A 16,875-nucleotide genomic window follows, 5' to 3' on the forward strand; every position below is an offset into this window, starting at 1 on the left:
TGGGACCGTGCATGTGATGGAGCACAGGATCAATTTTATGCACTCTGGCTCTTTGCCATTTTGAGGGAGATAGAGAATCACTTGGTGAATATTTAGTTCAGGACATACCTGGATGAACCAAAGTGGCTGAAGGAGAGAACAACGCTCCCCAAGGCTGTCAAGAGTTAACCACAAGAAATTACATTAAATCCTTAAGTTAAGACTTCCTTAGCAGGCACTTTGATCTTTGCTTACAGAGACAGACTATTGCTAGAAAGAACAACTATTCCTGCAGGACTGGGAACAGCCCAGTCCAGATTGCCAAATTTCCACAGCTGTTTTTACTGGGATACACTACTAAAGTACCTGATTGCCCTATAAAGATTAGCTTACAGAGTTATCAGCAAAAGAAACAGCCACATTTCCCCCCATTGCTTGCTACTTTCCCACTATTATGGGAAACCCAGGCAGTTCTCTGGCCAAGCCTTGGAGGAGAGATTTGTGCTTCATTTAAGCAGCTGGGATTGTTTTCAAGCATAATTTGTCCAGGGAACACATCCCAGAGCTGCTCTGCAGTGGATAAGAGACCTGAGAGCAGCACACAAGTCACATCAACCAAGCTTTTCATGTGTGCAGCTCCTCAGTTACACATTCCTCAGGAAAGCTCCCTGAGCTACAACTCCAGCACCCAGAGTTCAGCTCCTCTGGATAAAAGCCAGGAGGGCCCAAAGGCCAGACAGGGCTGCTGGAACCCTGGAGAGCTGAGGCTACAGATAAACAACACCACACACACGATCAGAGCTGCTACAGTTTCCATGTCCTTTGTAAAAATGTGAAGCATTAAGGACAAGTTCCTTTGGAGAGGAAAAGCTGGCAAGCGACCACTCATTCTATTTGATCAAGATGGTGCTGAGGGTTAAATTCTTCAGCAGTTGCCAGTAACGAACAAAAAGTGTCCTTTGGCATTTACCAAGCGGGAGCCTTTATGGAAGGAGGAAAGCTTGCCAGAGTCCCCAGAGAAAGGCAGGCAAAGGGAGCTCCCTGACAACAAGGCACACATTTGTTACAGGTTACAGCTGCTGCTGGGATGGGGAGGCCTCTGGGTTAATTAGCGCTGCAGGAAACCCAGACAGACAGTGGCAAAGACACAGAAGTGTGGGTAATACAGAGCACACAAGGCTTGCTGGGAAAGGTAAAAGCTGATTAGTGGCTTAAGAGGTTCACAGCAGAAGCTTTAAAAAAAAGACAATTAAACCCAGATTTTATTAGGCAAAGAAAGCATCTGAAAAAAGATAATAATAAAAAAAATCAAGCCTAGCTCCACATTAGAAATCCCACAGGATCCCTTGTCTTTGCAGATGAGCCACAGAGAAACAAAACATTTATGGGAAGGGGAACTCTGGGCAGGACATCTGTTTCACCTGCAAAAAAAGTCAAAGTCTAAGAATATCTTCAGCAATCCATTCAAAGCCCCCTTGAAAAAGAAATCATTTTGGAAGCAGAACAAGAGCTCTCAATGAGACAGTATATTTTGATGTATGACTTTTCAGGTTTTCAGGTGCTCATTTCCTCTTTTGTTTGAGCCTTGTGAAAATAATTCTTTATCAACATTATGGGGGAAAGCATCTTTTAATGGTTTACAAGGAGCTGGACCTAAGGAATCTTTGCCTCCTTCAATCCCACCAGAGCTGGAGGCAGCTGAACACTGCCAGCAGCAAGGCAGGACATGCACCTCACAAACTGAGCACAAACTTGCAGCATTACTCAGTTATTTCATCACTTTGCAGCCAGCCTGAGGTGCCACATCATTGGGAAGAAAAGGGTGAGTTTAAGGGTGAGTTTAACCCCTTTGGGCTTATTTACAGTAAGGAAGTACAACTTATCCATGCCCTCCAGCAGTGCTCAGACTTGCTCCCCACACAGACAGAATGGCTGATTCCACAGCATCTTCCCACCAGCTCTTTCCCTAGAGGAAAGCTGGGATTAGAATCCTGGCATTTGCACGTATGGCCACACACTCCTGTATAAAACATTTTGTGTTTTCCAAGTCCCAAGGGCAGCTTTCCACCATGTCTACAGAAATAACTGCAGATGAACAGCTCACAAAAAGGTGTGTCCTCACAGGATACATCCAACTGCTCTGTGCATCCTGTTATTCCTGTCAAGACCAAAGTTTTACTTTGACATGAGTCACAGGTAGTGACACTGGCTCCAGCCCCTCATTTGCCCTGTGATTTGCAGGCTCACAGCCTAGAGGATCTCCAAGTGTGGACCTCAGGAAGTGGCTGTTGGCACAATTAATCACTCCAGGCACACCCAGATTCTGGCTCACAGTAAGTAAATATCTTCCCCAATCAGATTCTCAGTCCTGACAAAGAACTAAGGCTGTGAAGCAGATCCCATGAGTCAGATGGGGGTTCAAGAAAGCAGGGTCCACTGCCCCTGAAAGCTTCCTGCTGCTAAAGGACACTGCTGCTGGTGCTTAGTCTGTGCATTCTCCTTCCACAAGCTGGCCTAAAAATTAAAACCTTCATCAGCACAAGCAGAGGTGTTTGTAGCTTTTTGTGCAGTCAGCACATGCACTGTAGTAAAAGAGAGCCACTCCTCTGCTCCCAGGCCAAAGCACAGGCAAATATCATCTTGCAAAGACTCAGCACCTCAGCAGTCACTGAAGGAGATATCACAGATTTCAAGGATTTGCTCACCAGATCTTGGTAAGGCAGAAAACAAAACAGAAATGCTACATTTAATGTGCTTCAGTTTGAGATGGATGGATTATGTGACCTATACCCAATAGCAGGAGACAATCTGCAAAGCAGGAGAGAAAGTGGCACAGTGCAAACTGTGAGCTCCACTTCCAGAAGGAAATTACTGCTCTCAGCCCAAAGGCTGTGCTGGAGACATTGTCAGAGAGCACACAGGAATTTTGTTTCCTACAGATGGGTAGGAATGATTTCCTAGTGCAGAGAAAAGCAAAAGAACTGAGCACAGTGCTGGCTGTACAGGATAGACACAGATCATGGCTCTGGGATTAACTCAGCTCCCAGGTGGGATGAAGAACTCCTGTCCCTTTCAGGGGTCACTTGTATGCTGTGTTTGAAGCAGCCACAAGGGATTAGAGGCAGTTCAGGTGCCAGTTTCTTTCTAAAGGTCACACTATACAAAAAAAAAACAAGGAAAAGGGTGATCAGAGCAACAAGGGCTTCCCCTGGAGACATGCAAACCAGTGGTGCCAGCTCTCTACAACTGCATTCCCTAGCACTCCAGCCAAGGCTGCTTGGCATAAACCAGGGTGGGGGGGGTTCTGATTTCCTGGCACCAGAACAGCCAAATCACACAGGGAAGAACTGGAGACAACAACATGCCAGTGAGTCACCCATCCATGGAAGGACACCAGGTCCTTTTCTGCTCTGTGGGCTGAGAAATGCAGAGGGAGACCTGCAACTCAGCCATACTTTCTGCTCTTATGAACACTGACTTTGTGCTTAGATATCCCAAGGGCTGGAGAGAATATTTCTTATGATCCAAAAGGTAAACAACCATGCTGCAAAGAACTTCAAGGCAAAAAAAACCCTACATCCTTCAAGTATTATTTTGCAAGGCTGCAGGAAACAGCAAATGCAATGTCGTGGCAGCACCATGAACTCTGATTCAGAGTGGTACAAAAAGCCCCAAAGGACAATGCTGATGTAGAAATCTATGAAAATAAGCTTCACACATATTTCCTTCTCAAACAGGGGGCTGAAACCTTCCCTCTCATTCTGTCAGCCATTGATTATGTGATTACTACTTTGGCATAAGTCAGGACAACCATGCCCTTCCCAGGAGCTCATCCCTACTGTTTTCTTTGTGCCAACTCCAGTGCTCACCTAGCATGCACTAAGTACATCAGGGAATGGATCCAGCTGGAAGCCTCACAGGGAAAAAGCAAAAAAAAGAAAAGAAACAACAAAAGAAGAGCAGTGAAGATGGATCCCAGCTGGCTCCCGCTCCCAGAGCTGTTCCAATGTTTTTGTGCATCCGGGGAGGTAAAACACAAACAGTGCTTTTGGCAGGAGCCTGCACTGATTTAATACTTAAGCATCTGCACAATCACAGACTTTAATAAAGGTGATGCAGAAAAATGTAGGGTTATCTTCTGAGAAAGGCAGGCCCACACTCTTTTAATGCAAAAAGCAGTTGTGGAAAACTGTCCAAAGAGGACCTTGATTTCCACAGACTGATAGACAAAACTTGAGGGGTCCAGACTGGAGCAGTTACTCACTTTGTGTCAGAAAATCTTGCACCTTTTTCCATTAAAGAATTTTAACTGTGAAAGTCTAAGTTTTCAGAAAGGGAGTGGTTCTTACATTACTCCAACTGTAAGTCTCTTGCAACAGTTCCTTTTCAACTAGATAAGATATGGTCTAATGGAACAGACCTACAGAATCCAGCATGGCAAGTATGCTGACCTCCAGTAACCTGGCTCTGCACAAAGCCAGCCTGCACACTGCTGTTGGGAAAGGATATTAAAGATAAGATTGCAGAGACCTCAGTTCAGATCTCAGACTCTCCAACACTGTTCACCCATGAGTTGTGACAATACCAAGTGCTCCCTGTGCTGCTTTTAAAGCCATGTGCAAGTCTGGGCCATGGTGAGACAAAGAAATGCAGTCGGGGCAGTCACTGTGGGAAAAGGGGACTAACAGAATTGTAACCTGAGCCTTACACCTTCATTAACAAAGAACTTCCCACTACATTGCTTCAAACTGCACAGCTTCACTCATATGTAAAACACAGAGGAAAAGAGCAGCTGGCTTCCAGAGATTTTGCTGTAGTTTTTACCCCAAATGCTGCTGTCTCATCCATGTTTCCAGGGTGCATTTTCAGGAGGATGAGTAGATGGGAGAAAGATTTCTGTTGCATTTAATGATGAGACTGGTTGAAGCAGCTTTGCCTTCTAAAGGCAGAAAATCCAATAAAGAGCAGTTGCAAAGTCTGGGCAGGCCAACTAAAAAGGACTTATAAATCCCAGACTTCAGTGATGGCTGCTGTAGGAGTCAGCTGAGCACCTGAGTATTTACCATCTTATTTTATATTTACCCTATTTTATGACTGAAATATCAAACTGATTTGAGATGAAGCAACTCATTTGTTTTTAATGATATTATTATGTGATACCACATAACTGCAGGAGTAACCCCAGGAACAGAGGATCAGTGCAAGACAGTCAGAAATGCAATATAAAATACAGTTTCTGTGCAGCTCCAAAGAGACCAAGCAGAGGATTGTATTTCAAGCTGACAACCCTGGACTTTCCAAATCTAATAATGGTGCAATGAATAAATGAGATGTCACAAAAATCAAGTTTTAGTAACTATTAAAAAACATAGAGTACTATGTTAGCACAGCAGCTGTAAATCTGTGAGTGGCTCACATTTAAATGGAGATACTTTTAGTGAGTTTTGGAAGCCACAGAACAAAGTCACCACTCCTAGCTCCACTGGCTCTGTCTAGACAAAGCTACACTTGGTTTTAAGCTCATCTAGAAAAACACCAACACTGCCCTTTACATGTTTTAAACATGAAATTATTTTCATATTTTTAGGTATGAAGCCTTTCTCCTAGAAGAAAAGTTCACTGAAAATATTCAGGCAGTTGAAATTACAGCATTGCCAGGGCAGAGGGAAGATGCTTTTTACAAAGTGAGACTTACAAGGTCTAGCTTGAATAAAAACCTGTGAATAAATATTTTTGAGTGAACTTACCAACTAGCTCCTGAGGATCTCTTTTCTCCACTTCTGAGAATTCCTGAAAAAAAGGAGGAAGAAACAGATTTTAGCCAAGTTATGCCTCCAACCGAAAAAGCTATGCTGTTTATTTAGAAATGTACAACATTTTTCTGAGACAAGAGAATAAAAATTATGAATGAAATCCAATTTATTAGGTAAGAGGACAATGTCTGGACCATGGAAAGCCAAAGTCTAACAGAATGCTCCATTTCTTTGCAAAGCTAAATTTAATGAAAGAATTAAGGCTTTGTTTCACCAGGTCTTGGACACTGAACTCCTCTGGAATTCCACAGAAACTGCTGTACACAAAGCCATTCCTCAGAACAGATCAAACCATAGATTCTTCATTTCTGGTGACTGGCCCTGGGCACCAAGCAGGAGTCAGTATTTCAGAGCACAGTTAGGTGAACACAGGCTGGATCCAGCCCACAGGAGACTCCTTTAGTCCTGGGAATGCCAACCAGAGCTCTGTGCAGCTCCCAGTGCTCTGAGCAGCACCAGCCTGGTGCATTCCCAGAGCAATGTGGCCACAGCCCAGGTGCTCCCAGAGCTCAGGGATCAGCTCCTGATCAGCCTCTCCAGGCTCTGGGAGGCTCCCAGAGCTCTGCAGGGTCCCAAGCTGCAGAGGTTTGCCAGATGTGTGTGTGTGTGTGATGCTAAATTCATCTGTGCCCCTGTGCCATGCAGGGCTTTGGCTGACAAACCCTCTCCAAACCAAACAGAACTGCCAGGGAGTGCTGGTGATGCAGATCCTGTGCTCCTGTTTCAGGAGGATGATCCCACTGGCAGCTCTCTTGCTGCTGCTCTCCAGGAGTGACACAGCCAAGCTGCTCTACCAGGGACTCAAAAACAACCTGCACTGGGCTTGCAGTGCTCTGTTTGGAGATGGCCACACAGCTAATCCTTGCCTGCTTAAAGAAATTAAGGACACCTCATTTGCAGATGTTTGCAGCAGAGTGTGCTGAGTAGGAGGCATTATATAGGATAAGACATTCTTAAATATGGTTTCACCACACTGAGACCAACACCCAAATATTTTGGTGCTTCTGGGAGATCCCAGGAGAGTCACAAGCGATATCAAGCTCAGCACAAATAAAATTTCTGAAACAGTACCAGCTGTATCCCAACACTGCCCTCTCCCTCTGCCTCCCTCCCAAAGACCTTTTGTGACTCACTGGACTGTTTGTCCAAAATTCCTCAGTGCCTCCAAACACTGAAGCCATTCATTGAACCTGACACTGACAGAATGCTGCCTCCTTGCTGCTTGGTAACAGCTCCCTGAAAATCCTTTTCTCCATTTCCAGTCAGGTGAGAGGTGCATCAGGTGTGGGGAGAGCAGTGAGGTCACCAAGCCAGATGTGGGAACAGCCTGTGCCAAACTCACTCTGAAAATGACCCATTTTAAGAGAAGCCAAAGCCCTCTGGAAGCAGAAAAACAAATTCTTTGTATGGCATTAACTGCTACAGGGCATTTTTTATAGCCATTCATGGAAGACACACAAAAAAAAACAAGAAGAAAGTACTATTTCTGCATTAGTACACTTGGATCACAAAAATACAAGGCTAAAGCTATTTTAGAAAAAGAAAGAAGTACACAGAGGAACACACATCTTCTCCCTGGCCAGCTGGCCCCAGGCCCCTCTGAGATTGGCTGAAGTGTCACAGCTCCAACCCCTGTGAGACAATGCCTTTGGTGTGTGCATCAACAGCTCTCCTCCCAGCATCACAGAGAAAAATTTCAACAGGAACATGACATTTCAAAGCAAAAAAATTATGTCAAAGCAGTAGCTCTCTTTGGTGAGGGCACTGGACAGGAATCCAGGGAATCCAGACTGTGTTCTCCACAAACCTACATGGATGGGGAGTTCACAGACTGAGCTTCAGCTCACCACTGGGGAAGTGGGAGCAATCTGTGGTAACTGAAGGGCTGTGAGGACAAATCCAGGTGACCACAGAGGCTGGAGAAGCTCACAGAGGTAACATCTGTCCAGGCACATACAGTGACTCACCAGCAGTAAATACATGGTCTCATTCCCTTTCAGGGAAGAACTTGCTAGATGGGTAATTAAAACTATTTCCCACCTTGGTTTGAGACAAGCAAATGTTTGTTGAGGTGAAAGGAGGGAAGCGCTTTAGCTCTAACCTTGACTAAACTCCATTCTGCACTCTTATCTCTTGTCAGTTTTAAGTGGAACTGAGGAGGAAGAGACAATGTCCCCGAGCACCTCTTGATCCTTCCTCTTACCCTCATACCATTTATTACTCCATTATGCTTCCCATCTCCTTCTGCCCACTTCTTGCAAGAGAAATAGTCCCCCAAAACAGCAATATTGCCAAGCAGGCACTTAAGCAACCCAGTGGCACAGGCATATTCAGGTGAATTAGACATGGCCCCAAAAAGGCTGCCCTCTTATTTGGGCCCTAACAGCCTTGCAAGGGGCTGTGCTGCATTTCTAGCTTTTCCAGAAGTTCAATTTCAAGTCTCCTGTATGCCTGGAGTTAGTACCAAGCATAAGCACACAGCTCTCAGGAAACATGAGCTCATGTGCTGAGAGAGAATCTGATGGCCAAACCCCCTCCTGCCATGTTTTATATTTGACAAAGATCTCTGAAATGTCAGCTGTGTTAAACAGCATATTCTATGAACTTCCAGAATCACCAGTAAGTTTGCTTTAACCAGAATTTTCTTCTTTAATTTGCATCCTTTGAGTCTGTCCCATTTGTGAGAGGCTAAATCAAGCCAGTCCTGTCAGGCTCCACTGTTTTGCCCTGGCTCACACTTTCCCACCACAGCCACCCCACCAAGTCCAGTCCCCACAGGCCCCAGCCAAGACATCAGAGAGCCCAGAGCTACTCCAAGCAACAGCAAACACGTTCAGTCCTGGATTGCAGCCACACCTCACTGCCCAGGGACAGGAATTTTGCTTAGTGATGAGTTCCTTCATACCTCCACCCACTGCTCCATCCTGAGCTGGAGACATCAACACAGCTTTTCATTAACTTGGGCTGCTTTCAAACCTCTTAAATGCTTTCAAAATACAAATGGATGACCAACTTCTCCAGTGCTTGTTCATATTTGCTCAGTTTGCTGTTGAAAACTACGAGGCAAGCATCAACAACTTGGACTATTTGGCAGATGAAAATTTTAAGGAGTTTTCTTCAAACCTCTGAGTATCCACTGGAGATCCAGAACGTTCTAAAAACTTCCAATGGAGCAATCACACCAGAACTGTTCTGCACTCCCTTAGGCTAATTTAAGTTTGAGACACACGATGAGTACAATGAACTGATTAGGAAAGACAGCATAAAACCCACAAATCTGCAGATCTTATCTAATACATTAAGTGGAATGAAATGGAGAATCACCAAGTGGAAAAATAAGGTACAATAAATACTGGAAAGTTGCTACCTTTTGCTTATGAAAGAGAAGAAATATTTATGTGTGGATGAGAGATTTCTAAAGGAATTCCAAAGCATTTAAACAATGGAAAATTTGAAGGTAACTGAATTTTATATAGGGAAGTTACCTAAATCCACTTAGGCAAAGGTGATCTCTGTAGATTACATCACCAATACCCACTGTGTTATGTATCAGTATCTCACATGGAGCATAAAATCAACCAGGTGAGTGGTTCCAGCAGGAGGGATTTTATGTCAAAACTCCCCATCAGAGTAAATATATGAAATTATTAGAGATTTCAAGCATCCCAGAGGTAAAGGCATCACTTAAAGAGTTCATTTCCATTTGAATGCTGAGGCCTTTCAAAAAAAAAAGTTAAGACTTTGCTAGTGACACCTGCACCAGAGTTTTCACAAACCAAACCCCTGAAAATCTGTACAGAAGCAACTCTAAATTCACTTATTGCTTGACTGAGTTTGAAAAAAAAAAAAGGCAAAAAAAAAGTAGTACTGTGTTTTATCATGCACTCAGCAAGTTGATTTTCTGGCTGCCATCTACTCTGCAGCCTTGATCTCACAAGATCAACAGTTTAAGGGCCCAAAGCCAGCACTGAAAGGAGTCAAGGGATGCCACGGTGCTGCAGAGCCAAGCTGGAACAAGACTGGAAACACAAAAACAAGCTGGAAGGAGACTCCTTCCCCCTGATTTGGAGACTAATAAAGAGCAGACTCTGAAGAGCACAAGCTGCTATGGACAAAGTATTAAAAAAATCCCAAACTGGACCTTTTTCATAGATTTCTCTGCTTCCAAGAGCAATTGTGCACATCAGCTCACTGATAACAGACAACATTTATGGTGTTACTAATCCTGTTTGAGTACAGGAAAAGGTTTTTCATTTTTTCCACTTTCCCAAGACAAATGGCTTTTCTCAAGCCCTGGACAAGATGAGTGCCTGCAAGAGCCTAGCTCATGAGCACCAAGTGCTGGTTCAGTTTTATGTATCATCATCAGTTAAAGAGGAGCAGGATGAAGGGAGAGTGTGTACACACACATAAGGGAAGTGCTGCATTTTGCCTGAAGCTTTCACCTCACTGGGGTGGCAGACAGACAATCTTTTCAGTCCTACAGTGTCTCCATCCAGTTACATAAAAACAGTGTCTGCTCTAGCTCCAAGGAAAATAAAAACAACCCAATACAATCCTCACAGCATGGAACAGAGATTAAAGGAAGGAAGCAAAACAATATGAATCTGAGACTGATGAATTCCAGTTTGGACAGGCTTGCCCAGAACAGCTTTATTTAATGGAAAGAATGGACTGACTTAAAACAATGCTCACTAAATCCTTGCTGAAACAAGATCCATAAATCCAGCTCAGTGCTCACATCCAACATAACTGCTGGCATTAACTGTCACCACAAGGTACAAACTCAAGCAATTCTTGCAGAAGCAGGTGCACATGTCAGTGCAGGTGCACTTCAAGCTACCAGGAGAAATGGTTCAAGAGAGAGGCAGAAGACACAAAACCAGACCCTGGCTTTAACAAAGATGCAAATTTTAAGAAATGGTGAAGCTGATGCCAGGTTTGCCACTGCTCAGCTGCATTCCCAAACTTTCAGCCAACTGAATCCTGCAGCTTCATTCTCCTACTGACTTCCAGGAAATATTAAAATCAACTAGCTCAAACAGTACCTCCCCCTCAACATTTTCTTTTTTTTTTTTTCAGCAAATGCTCTTGTGTTGCAGAATTTCTTCTCTCTCCCAACTATTTCACATGATTGTTTGCACATAACTTTAATGCAAATTTAAAGCAACAGCCACAAAATGTACAGACCAGTGACATCACTGTCAAGAAGCGTATTAGTTTGAAGATATTGCAGAGAATTTTTCAGTACAGTAGCCAGGGGATCTGCTGCTGTAACAGCTGTTACAGTGGATTTCTTGAATCTGAGCAAGTGCCAGCAGTAAGTTTTTGTAATTTTCCCTCCTCTCTACAATTCAGAATATCTCCTGTAGTCCCAAAAGACAAACACCCTCACTTGGCTGAGCAGGATGGAAAGAAACTATAACTTAGTAGAAAGTGTCAGAAGAGTTGTCTAAGCCAAGTGATGATGGCCTTGCCAGAGCAAGCAGGTGGAATGTCTACATCATGCAGGCAGCAGGAGAAAGACAACCCCAAACCCTGCATTGTGCCTTTTTTTCTCCCTCTTCTTTTCTTTTTTTAAAGGAACATGGTAACAATTATGTTCTTGCTATTCCTCTACAAAGATCAGAAGTGCTCATGGGAACAGAACACCAGAAATGTCTCATTTAATATTAAAAGTGCATGACATGATTTCACTTCTTGCTCCCCAGATCTGCCTGATGTTGGTGTGCACCCAGGCTGAAGGCAGCAAACAGAGTGCACGTCAAGTGCATTTAGAGTCTGGGGAAGAGAAAGCCAGGCAACAGGAGTACAATGCTTTTATTCCTCCTCCCCCCCCCCAATTTTTTTTTCGTGTATTGTGAGAGAGGAGAATCCCAAGAGAAAGCTTGAAACAAACACATTTCCTACAGCCATATCCTGTTTGCCAGCTCTGCTACATAGCTCCAGGCAAAGTGCCCAGTTCAGCATAAGAAATTTAACTAAGAAAAACCTGTAGGGACCATGATCTAGATACCAAGAGAAATCCAGCAGCTCAGAAATAAACCACCATAGGAAAAAAGCCTGATACATCCACCCTTCAGTGACACTTACATGCAGGCTTTACAAATCTGTTTGGAGATACAGTCACAGACAGAAAGGGAAGAAAGAACAAATCACAGAGTTAACTCCTGAGACATTCCCTATCAAAATGTGCATAGCTGACACTGCTTTTTACTCTTCCAGCTAAATTACATCTAAAAATACACATTCTTTAATGAAATGGAAAAAAAAAAGCCAAAAACAACCCAATGAAAAAAATCCCAACCAAGACCTGGCAAAACATTTCAGCGAGAAAGTGCTTTAGAAAGGAAGCATTCATAGCATAAATCCTTTAAATAGCTTCTTTGAAACTTGACTCCACTCACCTGACATATGCTATCTGAATATTTGACAAAGATTATTTGTTAGGAGTAACTTCCAGTTAGGGAACTGTGTGCCAGAACTTTTGCTTTCCATGTGGAGCTACAGTTCATAACACCTGCATCCCAGTGGAGCCTGGTCCCAGAGCTACCTGCTTCCCTTCACAGCCCCAGGAGCACAACAGCTCCTGATCTGCACAGCCCAAAAATACCTTCAAGTGATTTTTGCTTACTACAATGAAATAGGAATTCACTGGTCAAGTACCAGCAAGACATGACAAGGCTGGAGGTGTCAAGGTACTTTGGTGATTTTATTTTTTACAGCTTGTTGCAGTGCAGAATCAAGTAGGTGAAGGTGGGCTGAGAAAATTCTGAAGCCTCACAGCAGCAAAGGAAAAGCTCAGGAGAGCTTACAAAATTAACTTCTTGCACAAGCTTTCTCCCTTAGCACATACAACTAAAAATTCTTCATGGTTTGGAGTAGAGGCAAGGTGTAATAGCAAGTATCCTTAGTGAGAAATTCATTCCTTCATGAATAGATCCCACAGAGTTTATCCAGATTTTGCTCCTTCTGTACCCAGAACAGGGCAGCTGGAAGGAGCTATTTTCAGCTATTTGCTGGCATTTGAGGCAGTGCTCCATCTGTGCTGACTGCTCAGCCCCTCGCTGTGACATGCACAGACCTGCACACTCAGAACAGCAGCCAGAAATAATTGCAGCTACAGAGCTGGACTTGAAGAACTCAGACCTTTATCAGGTGAAATATGCAAGGGGAAGCAGCTCCAGAAAGGACTTTTCTTCAAGTTTAAAGACAAACAGAACAAGCCTGGCTCCTCTTTGCAAGAAGGCAAGCCACACCTGTGTCAATAATCCCTGGTATTCAGCACTGCAGGGAGTGAAGAGTCTGCTGCAACATGTATGCCTGGCGGGGAGGAAGGAACAAGCATGTCCACGGACATGTCTCATCTTCCAAACAGCTCCAGAGCTGGATAGAAGCCAGGAGCTCTCCAGGAGCTATTCCAGCTTCAGAGCCCCACAAGGCTGTGATCTGTCTCCCTCTCAGACAGAGCTGGAGACAGGAGTACGTGTGGCAAGGGGCAAAATAATCCCAGATGCCAAATGTTGTTTTGCTTCCTGCACGCAGAACAGCTTTGACTGCCTGTGATATTTATTCTCTGGCAATAACCAAGGTTCACCCAGATAAAATGGGATCCAGGTATCAGCTGGTTTCATGTCTGGGCACTCGCTGTAGCAGTGCAGAGACAGCATTTGCAGCTGAGTTACCTCTGCTGCCCTCTAAACTCTCTGCAAAACTCTCTGGTTCTCTCTACAGAGCTCTGAAAAAAACATCTGTCAAACCTAAAAGAAGGGGAAACCACACAGATTTGGAAGCACAGACAGCATTTTACACAATTATATTTAAAGGAAGCTGAAACACAGAAAAAGAATCTGAGACTGCAGTGCTTATCACTGGCACCTTCAGGCTGTGCTTCCAGGCAAAGCAATGAGTGAGGAAACAAAACCACTGGAGTTCTAACCTTGACCCCAACCCTGGGAACTGCACAGTTCATGCTTTGAAAGTGTTTACAGAGGTATGCTCACAGCCATGCATAATGCAAGGATATTAACTTAAGGATAGAACTTTCCCCAAACATATTTTTCCCCTTCTTTGGAGCAAAATAATTACACCAGAGATTAAAGTTAATGAGTAGGTACAAGCATTTTTTGAGAAGCTGGCTTGATGAATGTATGCTGAATTCACAAAAATTAATATGCCATATCAAAGTAAGAGTTAATTTCAGGGATTACATTACTGCACACACACCCACTTACTGGTTCTCAGCACTTACCACTTTTACTTTAAATCAAGATAATTTTGGTATTTAAACAAACAGGTCAATGGGTAGGCAAGATAAAAAAACCACCACAGTCAAAAGCCTCTTAGTATTAGTGCACACCTACACACCTTAAGACAGAAGAATTACTTTACAGGTATGCTGGATCAATAAAAGCTAAACATAATAAAGAGCTGATGATTACCAAGAGGAGGTACTTAGACATGCTTAGAGGCACAGTATTCCTCTGAAAATCTGACAGCCTTCTGAGAGATCCCAGTTTGGCTGCCTCTCCATACAACACCTCGAGGATGCAGAGGGGACCCTCAAAACCAAACGAGGAAAGGAAAACATCAAAGTAGCCACCTGTTCTGAAAAACTGCTACCATGTGGCAGGCATTCACCTGCCAAGGGAGTGGCAAATTTCTTAGCTTTCCTGCACTGGCTGGTCCTGATACAACAATTAAGGCTCAAGAGTTAATGATTTCCCTCGGGGAAAGCTCCAGGAACCAAGCTGCAGGGCTGGGCTCTCTCCTTGATCAACTTTGCAACCTTTTATTCATCCAGTTCTCCAGTATGAAGAACAGAACCCCTCAGGTGAGGCTTGCAGCACAAGGTCAATATTTTAAGGTTCATTTTTCATTTTCCAGCAGGGCTGGTCCATTTAGTGAGCTCTGAAAGCTTGTATCTTGTTACTGCATCAAGGCTGTAACCAGAGCCAGCTGCTGGCCAGAGCCCCAGCAACCTGCACCCTGTTAACCCTGCCCTTCCCAACAGCCAAGCCCAAACCTCCTTCAGTTTGTACCCTGGGCTCCAGCAGCTGAGGAAAGGGCACAAGAACTCATCCAGGCTGTGGATTTCACTGTTTTAACATCACTGTTAAACAACAGATTTTGTTGCCTATTTCTTCTCCCTTCAAAGCAGAAGGTTTTGTTTCTAAAGTGCTTTTAGGGCAGATGCTTGTTTCCATTGGTGACTGCTCAGGTAAAAGGGATTGTGGCCACTCACAAACCTGTCCTATTCCAGAGCCTGAACATCCATCCAGCTTTGATTTCTGGAAGAGCAGTTAGTTCTACCCAGATCTGAATCTCCAGTTTCCCATGAGTGCCTGAAGCACTTCAAAATGCAGTTACAGGATACAACTGAATATATCTGAATATGCTGCTTAAAGAGAAGGATTCTGCTTTTTGCTGCAAGCACAGTGTTTCTGAATAACTCGCAGACGCTCAGTAACATCAATTCCATGGGCCAGGAGTTTGCTCTGCTTCCAGGTGACTGATGAGGCTTAAATATTCTCCTCCTCCTGGCACACCTTTTCCTGCAAACAGGTGTATAAAACTTCACTGTCTCACCAAGCAGCAGTTTGACATCACAATGTTAGAACTTGGAAAGCTTATTGTGACTTGCTCCTTGGCAAAAAAGGAAAGCTGCAGTGCCAACCAGCACTTTGTATTGGCTTCCCCTCCAGTGAGGAACTAGGGCTGAACAGCCAGAGGTGCCCCTTCATCAAAACAATGAGGGCAGATTCCCTGGAATCAAGAGAAAAACCTGAGACAAATATAAAATAAATATCTCCCCAGTGGGGCTATTTAAATTCCACTCTCCCCATCAGCACTTGACCAAAGAATTTTTAGATCATTCCCACTTTCTGTCTCCTCTGACTTCACTCACAACTGACACCAACTGACCCTTCTGGAGGTTTTGGTTCTGGCACTATCCAAGTGCACAATGGAGCTACAGAACCTGGGTCCATTATTCAAGGTATAAGCTCTAGATAGTTCATTCACAATATACACAAAGAGGCAAAACACCACCAAAAAAAAAGAGAAATATATATTCAGGGCTTGAAATTACTATAATTGACTGATGAATTGCATTTTTTTTCTCATTCATGCATTTTAAATTATTTACTTTCTGCCTATGGTCAGATTCAGACCTTGGAAAAGCCCTAGCCATATATAAAGAGCATGGGGAATCTATTAAAACATGTTTGCAGGTCTCTGATGTCTCCATGAAACTGAGCAGGTACAACTACAGCACTCTGCAGGTTCAAAACAAAATTAACATACCCAATAGTGTAAGCAAGTTATAATCAAAGGCCTCCCTTTTGGCTGCACTTTGGATTTACAGTAACTGCAACACTTGTTAGCTGCCACAGACATTACAAGCTCCAAGCAGTGAGGATGGAGGAGAACACTGCCCCTTGGTGGAAAAAGGGGAAAGGAAACATTTGCACCTGCACCAAGTACAAATAATTGCACAGGGATTTCCATCCCTCCCCATCCCAAGTGAATCTCCTGGCAGCATGGCTGGTGCAGCTGCACCAGGGCCCCCACAGCCACACCCCAGCAGGGCACTGGGCTGCCTCCACAGCCCACCCAGTGCCAGCTGCCTCTACAGCTGTCATTTAATACTCAAAACAAAACCCAAAAGGCCAAAGGACACAATTCCCTTTTTCACCTGTCTTTGAAGACATCTATTAAGAATGACACGGAAGTTTGAAAATGCTGAGTTTCAGACTCAGTTCAGCTTTGCCTCCCTCCTACTCTTCTCAAATCCTCACCTTTCCTGCCACAATGGGATGGCAAGAATTACATTTTAATGTTATTTTATTGATTTCCTTTAATTCACATTTTCAGTTCTTGCAGAGTTGCCATTGCTTTTCATTTTGAATACATTCATTATTTCTTTGCTTCCTCACTGAAGCTGAAATGCTGCTCTGTGGCCACGTGTGGCTCTTCTTCAGAAGCACAAAATGCACCTGGACAGCAGCACACAAAACCCACTGAAAGGAAGAGGCTTTTCAAAAAGCCAACATGAAATGTCAGTGACATATTAAAGCAGCAC

The 16,875-nt window shown here is 43.8% G+C and overlaps 2 protein-coding genes across 3 annotated transcripts in view; one reads left to right on the forward strand and one right to left on the reverse strand.

Moving 5' to 3' along the window:
- Positions 1 to 16,875, forward strand: part of CASKIN2 (CASK interacting protein 2) — a 648,645-nt gene that overhangs the window by 405,043 nt on the left and 226,727 nt on the right. The gene's annotated exons all lie outside the window — the stretch shown is intronic.
- The window catches only part of SAP30BP (SAP30 binding protein), a 29,098-nt gene that overhangs the window by 7,456 nt on the left and 4,767 nt on the right, over positions 1 to 16,875 (reverse strand). For both annotated transcript variants that reach the window (XM_030962132.1, XM_030962131.1), the window contains one exon: positions 5,727 to 5,769. In XM_030962132.1, coding sequence (XP_030817992.1) covers positions 5,727 to 5,769 — 43 coding nt within the window. The remainder of the gene's footprint in view (positions 1 to 5,726; positions 5,770 to 16,875) is intronic.

The sequence above is a fragment of the Camarhynchus parvulus genome, chromosome 18 (assembly GCF_901933205.1).
Source record: "Camarhynchus parvulus chromosome 18, STF_HiC, whole genome shotgun sequence".
Lineage (NCBI taxonomy): Eukaryota > Metazoa > Chordata > Aves > Passeriformes > Thraupidae > Camarhynchus > Camarhynchus parvulus.